Consider the following 13,592-nt stretch of genomic DNA (forward strand, 5'->3'; position numbering starts at 1 on the left):
ACATATCCACCAACATAGCGCAAAGCACAATATCTTTTTCCAATAAGCCCTACCTAACAACCTTAGCATGTACCTCTATGCCCTATATTGCTTTGCAGGCTTTCAAGGTGCAAATAAAGGTGATTGCATTTGGGGAGAGACCCTCCTCTCGTTTATGCATCCATCCCAAAGCAATTTAAAGCCCCATCACTATGCCCATGTTTGACATATACTATGATTAGGGAACTCCAAGAGATTGCACCCCGAACTAAAAGCTCATCAACAAACACTTCATACACTTTTTTGCAAGTGCACCACAATTGTAAAGAGAATGCAGGAAGAGGGAGAGCTTGAGTTCCTTACAAACAAACACACACACAAGAGAGATATGGATGGCTGAATTTTCTTCTATCTTCTTTTCTCTACAACCATACAACCTCGAGGGGTGCACTACTAAGAAACCCTATGTATCACATGCGTTCAAGGGGTATTTTAAAAACCCCTTACCTGTGAATTTTTTATGTATAAAATGACTCATTGGGTTTTTTTCAAAATCGATCTAAAAAACTCCTCCTGTAAATGTATTTTTGTAAATTTATCTTAAAATTTTGAATGAAAAAACCCCTTCATTTGAACTCACGTGCTATACTTATATATTTTAAGGTGAGCCCCACAAGCATACAACTAAAAATATAAGAGTACATACTATAAGGGAAATTACTCTCCTACATTACCATACAATGGTCAGTCCATAGTGTGAACTCACGTGCTATACTTATATATTTTTAGGTGAACCCCCCGAGCATACAACTAAAAAGATAAGAGTACATACCATAAGGGAAATTACTATCCTACAATACCACACAATGGTCAGTCCACATAGTGTGAACTCTAGTATATGATTTGGTGCTATAACTATGCCATAACTCTAGTATTCCAAAGAGGCTATCACATAGCCTGTCATCCACTGGCAGCATATCAACCATAATCTCATCAACGCTACCAGTGGCATAAGTGCAGAAGCTATCACCTAGGCGGGTCACCTATATTCGTAGCACTAGTTGAGCTTGATATCGCAACACTCTCCCTTGAGCTCCACTCTACGCATTGCACTCCAAGTAAGATCCTACACCTATGGAGCTTCTCTATGCCCAAGATGTCAGCCACCTGATCCTCTGTGATGACATATACCAGATCTACATCAGCTACTAGAACCTTCTCCCTCACAGAGTGATAATGTACCTCAATGTGCTTCATTCTAGCATGGTATACGAGGTTATTGGGTAACTGCATGCTACTCATATTGTCACAATAAATAAAAATTTTCCTATCCATGGGCTCACTTGTATCACCAATAAGTAGCTTCTGAAACCAAGCTACCTCACAAGCTGTCATAGCCGCACCCCTGTACCCTACCTCTATACTCGACAAGGCAACTATCAGTTGTTTCTTACTACTCTAACTCACAACAGCACTTCCAAATGAAAACATAAAGCCATTGATAGACCTCCTGTCTACGATACTACCAGCCCAAACAACATCTATGTACCCATGTAGCTGTATCTTTGTACCAGCCTCATAGAAAGTTGACTCATAAGTCCAACATCATAACTCAAGTCTGGCCTAGTATCAAGCTTCCCACTATGCGCGTGTACATAGTGGGGTCCTCCAAAATCTCACCTGTATCTGTGGAATGCTTTATGTTCTACTCCAATGGCACTGAAATAGACTCACAGCCTGTCATACCATATTTGGATAATATGTCCTAGCCATATTGCCTAAGTAATAACAAAATGCCATGAGGTGATCTCACCACCTCTATGCCCAAGAAATACCACAACTCACCCAAATCCTTCATCTCAAACTTCTTCAAAATCCTCGTGGCATCATGTATGTCATTTTCACTATCACCGGTTATAATCAAGTCATCCACATAGATGACTAATAGCATGATCCCTCTATCTATATTTCTCACATAAAGTGAAAAATCTACATTGGATATCCGAAATATAATGGTAACAAGATACTCCCCGATCTTGTTTGACTATCCTTTGGGTGCCTTCTTCAAGCCATATAGGGCTTTGCATAACCTGTATACAAAATCTAGGTGTGTATCATTCTCATAACTAGGTGGATTCATCATGTATAATTATTCTTGCAAATCACCATGCAAGAAGGCATTCTATACATCCATCTGATGTAAAGACCAACCCTTTATTATAACTATAGCAATGACAGATCTCACATTTTCCATTCTTGCAATCAGACTGAACGTCTCCTCATAGTCAATGGCATAGGTCTGCGTGCATAGCCCTTAGCAACTAATCTTGACTTATACTTGCTCACATTATGCTTAACCTTATACACCCACCTACATCCAATTGCCTTCTCTTCCTTAAGCAAAGGCACTAACTCCCATGTTGCATTTTCATCAATGCTGCTTATGCTTGACCTTATTGACCTTATAAACCTACTTACATCCAATTTCCTTCTTCTCCTTAGGCAAAGGAACTAAGTCCCATGTTGCATTTGAATCCAATGCTACGTACCATCTACTCATTCATGGCATCTTCCCATTTTTTATTTCTGAGTGCCTACTCAAAACAAGTGGGCTGCAACTCCTGTATTTCTTTAAACATGTAAGCATAATGATGGGCTGTATATCCATTATATCTTAACTTGTCAATAGGATACCTGACCCGTGTAGACCTGCATACACCTGGATCACTACCAATTGTCCTCAAAATAGCCCTGGTTTTTGGAGTAACCACAGAAGAAATGCTAAGCTCCTCATCAAGGCTCTTTTTAGAGTCACTCGAGTCATCATCCACTTATGAGTGACCTGTTGAGACAAATCATCCACTTATGAGTGACCTGTTGAGACAAATCAGGCACAAAAGGTTGATCTATCTTTTCCTTCACTTTGTGTGATACATCTATATCTACATCTATCCTCAACCTACCTAACCATGAACTAACACTGGATCCACTATTAGAGAACTCTCCAGGTCCATTAAGGACTTGTGATTGATGCTCTCATGTGGTGCATTTTCATCTTCTAATGTCTTCACTGGTGCATACCAGCTACTCATCTCATCAAAGACAACATATCTACCTACTCAGATCTCATGAGTATTAGGGCACTCTGGGAGGCTACATCCCAAACTTGAAGCTTGTCTTGCACTTTTGCAAGTGCACCACATTTGGCATACATATTGGGTAGGGCAATGCCTACATAAATGTTGTTTTTAAGCAACACCCTTTTGAGAATATCAACATGTATTTTGCTACCTTTGCACACGTCCTTTTGCTTGGCATAAGCCTTTAGTAAGGCTACAAGTGTAGTATCCTCTTAAAACTCATGGTGGCTGTTGTTGCTATCTCCTTATCGTGCTTTGTGATGGATTTCCTTGGACTTCATCATCCCCTTATCCTTCCACAAATAGAACTCTTGTTTTTGCATTCCTCTTCTTCTATGCTCCTCTTAGACCCAAGATGGATTGTATCAGCCATCCATCCACATTGACTCCTTTGTCATTTTATGTTTAGAGTTTAGGGATCTTGGGCTTCTGTGATGTAAAGCAATAACAAGAAAGCCAACAGGTTTTGGTCTCGTTTTGGTGTACTCTCAAAAAATTGTAAGACAATGCAGACCTTGCTGGTTTGATTCTCCCACCATTAGGAGTGATCCTTAAAGTACTCCCAAATGAAGTACTTCTTTTTGGTTGTTAAGTGGTGAGCTCTGTGAAGGTGTGGAATGCCAAGAAAATGCAAATTTGTATTATATGTAATTGTTTTTAAAAAACTTACTTTTTGAGGTCTTATTTTAGCACTAGGTTTATTTTAATTAATTTGCACCCCTATGTGGCAAGTGTGGGGAAACTTGTACCTAGATTGCCTATTAAGAGCCACAAAAAACTCCACATGATGAAACCTTGCATTATTTGGGACTCGTACTCCTAACTAAGTATGCAACGTTGCCTGATCATGATGATTCACAATTCTATGCTAATCACCATTTTTAGAAATCCTATTCTCTTAGTTTAGTGCATAGTTTCTTGATTAGTGACTTTTGTGATCAATTCTTTTCATAAACCCTAGTTTTCTTCAACATTTTCCTAGTTTTCTTTTCTTTTGAAAATTTACAAGACAATTTGCAAGATACTAGTGATTACTGTGCAAATCTTGGTGTAGTGTTTATCAAGAAAGCGTGAAGATTACAGTTCTAATGATAGATTTGAGTAGATTTGTGTTGAGATTACATTTCTATTGGCAGGTTTGAGTAGATTCATGTTAAGATTACAGTTTTCTAGCAAATTTGAGCAGATTTATGTGAAGATTGTAATTTTTTGAGCAGATTTATGTGCAGTTTATAGTTTTATTACAGGTTTAGATAAAGTTTACTATGCAGAGTAAAGTTTACAAGAATCCTAGTGCACAATTATAAAGTTTACAAAGACAAGGGTGAAAAAGGTTCTTGATCAAATCTTTCATATCTTGATCATACTTTGCAAGAATTGTGTTTGTGTAAGCACTAGTGCATAATCCGGTGATTAGGGTTCTTAACCAACATGGAAGTGTCACTATGAGTTTAAAGAAGAAAAGTAAATCAAGTTCTTGATCATCTCCCTTGCAAAGAAAGCTTATTGTGCAAGAAAATTTTGCAAAGAAAGGTTGAGAAAGAAGTAAACAAGTGGATAACAAGCCTATTTAGTGTGATTGTGCAAGGTCAAGATGATCTTTGGCTTAATCATGGTGATTAGAAATAATATGACATGAAGACAATGGTTAAGGATTAAAGCTTGCAAAGTATTGTATCACTCACTGATTCAGAGCAGTTTGGAAAGTTTCTTGATCAAGAAAGTCATTAGCAATTGCCAATCTTGTCCAAATTTACTCAATATCCAGAAGACCAACACCAACAATAAGGTAAGTAGATGGACCTTCTTGAGGTTATGTTTTAGCTTAGCAAGAAGTTTGGGGAAGTAAAAACCGAGGATATTTCCCTTGAGGTTATGTTGCATAGGTGTTGTAGCTAAGCAAGAAGTCTGGGGAAGTAAAAATTAACCCTTCCAAAGGCTTGTGTTGAGAAATTGCATAGGATTTCAAGATTGATATGCGCTTTCAAAGTCATGCTACCTTGGCTCTTCAAGGAAGTTGTAGAAGCCTACCTAGTTGGCTTGTTTTAGGGGATATCGAATTGTGTGAATCATATGTTACATGCCCTCAACACCATTTATGAAAGGAAAGAAGGTGAAGAGAGAAGATGGAAGAGTTTGCCATGGAAGCTATGCTCTAAAGCTTTAGCCGCCCAAGTAAGGATCTAGGCAAAGAGTAGTCTTCCCCATTCTATTGTGGACAAAAACATCTATCAATATGCTAGAACTATTGTTGAGGTAACATGGCTAGTGATAGCTACCTAAGAAGAGTTGTTTATGGGAGTTACAATGGGAGGTGCGCTTCAGCCTAAAAAAAGGAAAACACCATTTTACTGCCATGTTAGCCTCCATGACTAGAAACGAAAGAAAACACGAGCTTGCTTGGGTTTATGATCAGCATAAGCAACTATAGGACGAGGCGGACCTAATGAAGAGAACTTTATTTGCTCATGTGTTTGGTTCTCACAAGGAGCCGCTTAGCTTCACTACCACATGGATAGCTTCCTTCACGGCATTTGCACCCCCGACAATATGTCAAATGGTAGCGAACATAGTGCTAGCTGATCTTGAGGTAGAATGCGAACACATGCCTTGGTTTCAAAAATAATCTTTTACAAAGAGTCTTATGACCTCAAGGGTTTTGAGACCCTTAGGCCTTTCACATCTTTGCTTCCACACCTTGCCTTTTCACACTTACTCTACGTACACACACTTTCATTTTTCCTATGCACCACGCTGCCCACTATTTGTTCCCATTTACACTAGAGCTTGTCTTGCATGGGTGGTGAGTTTGTATATGCTTGCGTGTCTGACCTTGTTCATATGCAATTGGGAATTGGGTGTGGTGTCTGACCTTGTTCATATGCAATTGGGAATTGGGTGTGGTGTCTTACACATTGGCACATTTCTAGTCTTCATTCATACACATTGTGATTTGGGTGTAGGTTTGGGGCTTATTCGAGTGATTCCATTTTGTGATGTGTTGGGCTCGTTTTGAGGGTGTTCACATGATTGGGATTCTTCCACGCGTGTCTTTTTGGGAATTTTTGGAGCTCGTTCATGTGCATTGGAGCATTGTGGATCCATTCACATGCCTTGGGCTTTGTTGGTGACTATTCACATGCACGATGTGAGTTTTTATGCATTGCTAGCCTTGTTCACATGCTTAGTGCATTGTGGACACACTGGGATTTTGTAGACCTTGTTCACATATGCATTAGTGCATTTGGATTTATTTGGGCTTGTTCACATGCATTAGTGCATTGTGGATGTGTTTACACATCTTGTGTGCTTTGGGGAGTGTTTGCACACCTAGGGGTACTTTGTGGAGGTTATTCGCACACACGACCATGATATATTCGTCATTTAGCATGCCTTTACACATGGCACCCTTGCATGCATACATGGAGGCATCTTGGAGTTACCTTATGACATCCATGGCTTCCATGCATGTGGACATGGAAGTCTCTTGGAGTTTCTTTAGGATGTGGATGACATTGCCATACACCTCACCATACACATTCACCATGGGCATGAGCTATGATGAGTTTTGAGATGGTTGGACAATGCATGGTCATGATTTTGGTGTTGGTGATACACATGGCTACATGGTAGATGATGATCATGATGGTCTTTCATGGGAGGCATTTCACGAGTCATGGGGCAAGATGATTGGATCCTTTGAGGACACATGCCAAGCATGGTTACACATATACCGCTCTCTTAGTGGAGTTTTCATGGGCCTCAATAGCTTCTACAATTCGTCTACAACATTTAGTAGCCATCGTCCCATCGTTCTCCTAGACTGAGCCATTCACTGCACCATGATGTAGATGATGATGATGATGATCACACACACACACACACACACACACACACACACACATGATGATATTGATACATGTGTACATGGTGATACTCATACACATGATGATATTGATACACATGCACATGGTGATATACACACACATGATGATATTGTGACACATACACATGGTGATATACGCACACATGATGATATTGTCACACATACACATGGTGATGATGTTGACACATATGCACATGATGCACATGGTGATGATGTTGACACATGTGCACATGATGCACATGATGATGATGCATGTGGTATTGATATGTGTGCGCTAGATCATGTGGACATGATCTTGAGGGCAGGTATGGCATCAAGTACATCAAGCATCATATAGGTGATGATATGCCTAATATGTCTATCTACTTCCCTAGAAATCATAGTGATGCATTAGATAATCGAGGCCAATTAGAGGATATTGAGTATTAGATCAATGACGCATCCACCATTGCACACAAGGTTAGAGATACTCCACAAGATACTGCTTATGTTAGATTTGTTGGGCTATTCCTCTATTGTTTTTCTCATGTGGAGGTATCTATGGTTCAACCACTACTCCTAGCTCTCATACTGCATTTGGAAGTGTTTGTTTGGATGTAGTTCATGTGTTTGAACAATTAGGCAATAAGGATAGTGGATGACTTCATTGAGGTGAGGCCTCATAGGAGACACATGATTATATACATAGATCACATGGATCTTGATAGCTTTGCATTTGACTTCGACGTTCTCATAGATCTAGTGATTATGGAGGCACTATTAATGGAGACATACCATACTTATGATGCTATATTAGTTTTTGATCCAAGAATTGACTTGGATTACGAGGCATTCTTTTGTGATACTCAATGCATACGCATTGATATGGATACCATTTTTGGGGCATTTACTTTTGACATATTGGAGATCATCTTGTGAGCATTGTGCTTATTGGCACGGCACTACGACATATTCGTCTTTAACCCTGGCGGATATTTAGGCCTTGATCATATCATGTGGATTTCCATTTGATGTGTTGGCATCCTTGGTGACCACTTTTCGACAATGGGGCGGCATTATTTCACATTTGATCTAGGTGGCCTTCGGGTTGTCAGGAAAGCATGGAGTAAAGGTCCAATGAGGCCAACGCTCTGCATAAGGATATTCCTTTGTATGGTCTATGGGACCCCGGATACAACTTACCTTTTTGATCCACGTGGCACGAGATCTATGGTTATGATTAAGTGACTCCTAGGTTTCACAATCAATCTGGAAGGATGCATTTTTATCCTTGTCATCAGTGTTGCTCTACATTCCTTTCCATTTGATCCAGGAGGGATTATACACCTTGGTGACAACATCGACATTTAATTATGGATGTGTTTTTTGGCTTTTGTATATAGCCTTTGTATATGTCTTTTTTTTTGTGCACAACCACCCTTTGATTTTGAGGATGAAATCATTATAGGAGGGGATGGTTTGCCTACTCCATGCTTTGAGTAGCTCCCTTTCTTGCACCTAATCACGATGGTTCCCTCAAACATGCTCACATGCTTGTAAGCTTAAGTGAAAATAGTTGCAAAAAAAGGTTGCACAAGCTTCGACCTCGTAGTTGGTTGAAAGAACATGCGTTGGGATCAAAGGAGGCTAAAGCTTAGTAGCCTCCAGCCTCCAGTGGCCAAGGGACCAAAGGGCAAACAACTTTTGCTAATGCCACAAAAAATGATGGATGTAAACAAATTGACAAAGTTCTAATTCGAAATAAGTTGGAAGCTATAAAACATGCTGAAGCATTAAACATCCAAGGTTGCTATAGGGAAACAAGTACAAACAAACAAAAACTTGCTATTACTGGCAAAAACAAAAACTTGCTATTACTGGCAAAAAGAAAGTCTTCTCTCACCGCACTGGCGAGGGCGATGACAAAGTGTGGATCCGACACTGATATGGCCTCATTAAAAAAAGAGAACCTTACGCCTAATGCACTTGCCCCCCCAAAAGCTCAAGGGGCACCAGAAAAACACATGAATTATCCTAACCTTGTGCTACAAAAGCTCAAATGGAGAATGCACAAGACAACTAGAACCTGTGCTAAGATAAATGCAAGAATATGAACTGTCCTCTTCAACTACTAATCCTTGAGCTCTTACCCAAACCAACTTTGAAACCAACACAAATGCTCGAGGAAACTAATAAAGACCTTGTAGGGGAGACAATCTATTTGATAGATTGTTTAGGGACCACACCCAAGGATTCTCCACAATTGTTGTGGAGTCCCAAAGCCAAACAAGAAACAAAGGTGTGGAGGCCCAGAGCCAACAAAGAAACAACACAAGTTCTAGTTGTGTGTGAACACTTTGAATTCATTCTTGTGCATGCTCCATTTGAGCTTTTCTAGGACAAGGTTAGGATAATTTGTGTGTTTTTCAAGTGCCCATTGAGCTTTTGGTGGGACAGGTGCATTAGGCGTAATGTCCTCTTTTTTTAATAAAGTCGTATCAATGTCGGTTTGGGGATTGTCACTTTGTCATCGCCCTTGCCAATGCTGTGAGCGGAATTTTTTTTTGCCAGTAATAGCAGGTTATTTTGTTTGTTTGCACTTGTTTCCTTGTGACAACCTTGGATGTTAATGCTTTAGCATCTTTTGTAGCTTCCAACTTCTTTGGAATTGGAGCCTTGGCAATTTTTTCATGTCCATCATTTTTTTGGCATCAATAGGTTGTTTGTCCTTTGGTCTCTTGGCCACTGGACTCTACTGAGCTTTCACCTCCTTTGATCCTCCCAATGTATATTCTTTTACCCAACTGTGAGGCCGAAGCCTGTACAACCTTTCTTTGCAGCAGTTTTCATTTTAGCTTCTTACAAGCATGTGAGTATGTTCCAGGGAAACGTTCGTGATTAGGCAACATTGCATACTTAGGAGGTCGAGTCCCAACAAGTAATGCAAGGTTTAGTCATGTGTGAAGTTCTTTGCAGCTCTTAATGGGCAATCTAGGTACAAGTGTGCCCACACTTTTCACATAAGGGTAGCAAAACTTCATGGTGCAAATGAAATAAAATGAACCTAGTGAGAAGTAAGACCTCACAAAAGTAAGTTTTTTAAAAAACAATTACATATAATGGTAATACAAATTTGCATTTTCCTGGCAGGACTTCGTCTTGGGTAACCTCCCTATGGCGTGTAAAGACGTGGACTTCTTATGGAAGGAGTACTTCAGGGATCCCTCCCAATGGTGGGACAATCGAACCAGCAAGGTAAGCACTGTTTTACAATTACATGAGAGTACACGAAAACCTATTGGCTTTCCTGAGTATTGTTTTGCATCACAGAGAAGCCCAAGATCCCCAGACTTCAAACATAAAATGACAAAGGAGTTGCTGTGGATGGATGGCTGGTACAATCCATCTTGGGTCCAAGAGGAGCTCAGAAGAAGAGGACTGCAACGAGAGTTCTGTGTGCGGAAGGATAAGAGGACAACGAGGGCCAAGGAAATCCACCACAAAGCACGACAAGGACATAGCAACAGCAACTACCAGGAGTTTCAAGAGGATACTGCTCTTGTAGCCTTACTAAAGGCTTGTGCCAAGCAAAAGGACCTGTGCAAAGGCAGCATAATACATGCTGATATTCTCAAAAGGGGGCTGCTTGAAAAGAACATTTATGTAGGCACTGCCCTACTCAATATGTATGCCAAATGTGGTGCACTTGCAAAAGCGCAAGAAGTGTTTGACGCGCTTCCAGTTCGGGATGTAGTCTCCTGGAGTGCCCTGATCGCAGGATATGCCCAACACGGACGTGGTCATGAGGCTCTGAACTGCTTTGGACGGATGCGAGAGGAGGGCCTCTTCCCAGATGCAGTCACCTTTATTTGCATCTTGAAAGCCTGCGGTAGCATAGGAGCAGCTGAGAAGGGCGAAGAGATACATGCTGAGGTTGTCAGGCAGGGCTTATTGGAAAAAGATATCGTGCTTGGCAATGCGTTGGTGGATATGTATGCCAAATGTGGTGCACTTGCAAAAGCACAAAAAGTGTTTGACGAGCTTCAAGTTCGGGATGTAGTCTCCTGGAATGCGTTAATCACAGGATATGTCCAACACGGGCATGGTGATGAGGCTCTGAACTGCTTTGGATGGATGCGAGAGGAGGGTCTCTCCCCAGACGCAATCACCTTTAGTTGCATCTTGAAAGCCTGCGGCAGCATAGGAGCAGCTGAGAAGGGCAAAGAGGTACATGCTGAGATTGTCAGGCAGGGCTTATTGGAAAAAGATATTGTGCTTGGCAATGCATTGATGGATATGTATGCCAATTTTGGTGCACTTGCAAAAGTGCAAGAAGTGTTTGATGAGCTTCCAGTTCGGGATCTATTCTCCTGGAATGCCCTAATCGCAGGATATACCCAACACGGGCATGGTGATGAGGCTCTGAACTGCTTTGGACGGATGCGAGAGGAGGGTCTCTCCCCAGACGCAGTCACCTTTACTTGCATGTTGAAAGCCTGTGGTAGCATAGGAGCAGCTGAGAAGGGCAAAGAGGTACATGCTGAGATTGTCAGGCAGGGTTTATTGGAAAAAGATATTGTGCTTGGCACTGCGTTGGTGGATATGTATGCCAAGTGTGGTGCACTTGCAAAAGCGCATGAAGTGTTTGACGAGCTTCCAGTTCGGGATCTAGTCTCCTGGAGTGCCCTAATTGCAGGATATGCCCAGCTTGGAAAGGTTGAAACTGTTTTTGACTCATTCAACAAAATGATAGAAGAAGGTATAGAGCCAGATATGGTCACATTCGTTGTTTTGCTTACTGCGTGCAGTCACACAGGTCTAGTGGATGAGGGGCAAATGTACTTTGAGACTATGAGCACAGTCCATAGCATCATCCCAACTTTAGAGCACCACACTTGCATGGTTGATCTTTTCAGCCGTGCAGGGCACTTCGACAAGGCACTAGGAGTGATTGAGAAGATGCCACCTTCTGATTGTCTTCCGCTTTGGTCTGCTCTGTTGGGTGCTTGTCGAAAGTGGGGAAATGTGAAGCTTGGAAGATTGGCCTTTGAACATGCAGTACAATTGGATGAAAAGGATGCTGTAGCATATGTCTGCATGAGAAATATATATGCAGCTGCTGGCATGCAAGATGAAGCGGACAAGGTTGAAGCTATGAGAATGGAAAATGGAGCATGGCAGATGCCAGGACGTTGTTGGTGGACTGATGCAAGTGGAAATGTACATACGTTTATTGTCGGGGATGACAGTCATCCCCAAGGCAAAAATATCTATGCGAAGCTAAAAGACATTGGTCAAAAAATATCGCAGGAAGGGTATTCCCAAGGTTTGCATTGGGTGTCACAAGACATTTCAGATGATGCAAAGGAAGATGCGCTATGCAGGCATAGTGAGACGTTGGCCATCACATGTGCCCTTATCAATACACCTGAAGGGACACCTATATGTGTTACGAAGAACATGCGGGTTTGTGGTGACTGCCATTTTGCTACATTGCTTATATCAAAAGTGGAGCAGCGCAAAATTCAGGTCAAAGATGCAAACCGCATTCACATTTTTGAGGATGGAAAGTGTACTTGTGAGGAATACTGGTGATGGTAGTGCAACTACCTAGACTTCTCTTTATTTCACTCCAAATGTTGTTGCTAGACTGCTGAGGACAGAACTCTTCAATATGCTGAAGTGAAGCATTTGTTCAATTTTAGCCTTTTTTCTGTTTCGTACAGTTGTTTGAATCAAGAGTCTTCCACAATCATTGATGTTGTATCCTTTTCTCCATAGGATACAATGTTCACACTGTGGTTTTGAATATCATTAGAAGAGTGGACTTCCCTCTTTCTTAGAACATTCCTTTCATGCAGCTGTATTCAGATGGGGTAAAGCATATATGATGGGGTGAGATGTGACTTTATCCTGGAAGTCCTAAAGGAGACGGCATGCCATGACTTGGTCAAAACACTCATTTCATTGGACACATTGTGTAACTTGTAACGTTTAAACTGCAGGCAGGGATCCCACTAGCTGCTACAACTGAGCGACTCTTAACCATTTCAAGAGAAATGGGATTGATATGACAAAACCAACAACTTATTGCATTGTAGTACTTTTAATTTAGGGCACAAAATTGAATGTGAATTTATTTCTAATCCTGGTATGTGTACTTGGGACATGTGAACATCAGCAAGCCATAATATGTGGTGGCACTTTATTCAGAAGGCATTAAATTATACACAAAAATTATCATGAATGCTAGGTGTGTCTCAACACCTCTACCACGAGCCACGAGCATCCTATACTCTTGAGGTCACAAAGTTGCACTTTTTACTTTCACATCTTTTTTTAAAATGGAATGTGTAAAATGTATTAAATAGAAAATGGCTTTGTAATGCCAAGAATTTAACATCCTCCAATACTCCCAGACCATCCAAATCCCTCAAATTCAGACTCTGGAAAGATTTGTAAAGCAATAAGGTGCTCCCAAAACCTACGCCAATTTATGTGTATTCTTGTTGATGCAAGGGTTGTTAGGGAGCTTTCCTCAAAGAGTCAAACTCCATAGCTTCACCTCCACGTGTGTCAAATGGTTCTCACCTTCGTTGTCACACTGA

General features: G+C 41.0%; 1 protein-coding gene across 1 annotated transcript; it reads left to right on the top strand.

Annotated features, from left to right (window-relative positions):
* The first annotated feature begins 10,098 nt into the window (after positions 1–10,098).
* Positions 10,099–13,072, top strand: LOC147616596 (putative pentatricopeptide repeat-containing protein At3g15130). The gene is made up of 2 exons (XM_086777661.1): positions 10,099–10,239; positions 10,315–13,072. Exons 1-2 carry the CDS (start codon positions 10,159–10,161, stop codon positions 12,577–12,579), a joined length of 2,346 nt encoding a protein of 781 aa, XP_086633787.1. The 5' UTR covers positions 10,099–10,158; the 3' UTR covers positions 12,580–13,072.
* The last annotated feature ends 520 nt before the right edge of the window (positions 13,073–13,592 follow it).

The sequence above is a fragment of the Cibotium barometz genome, chromosome 38, assembly GCF_041138505.1.
Source record: "Cibotium barometz isolate CiBa-2024 chromosome 38, ASM4113850v1, whole genome shotgun sequence".
NCBI lineage: Eukaryota > Viridiplantae > Streptophyta > Polypodiopsida > Cyatheales > Cibotiaceae > Cibotium > Cibotium barometz.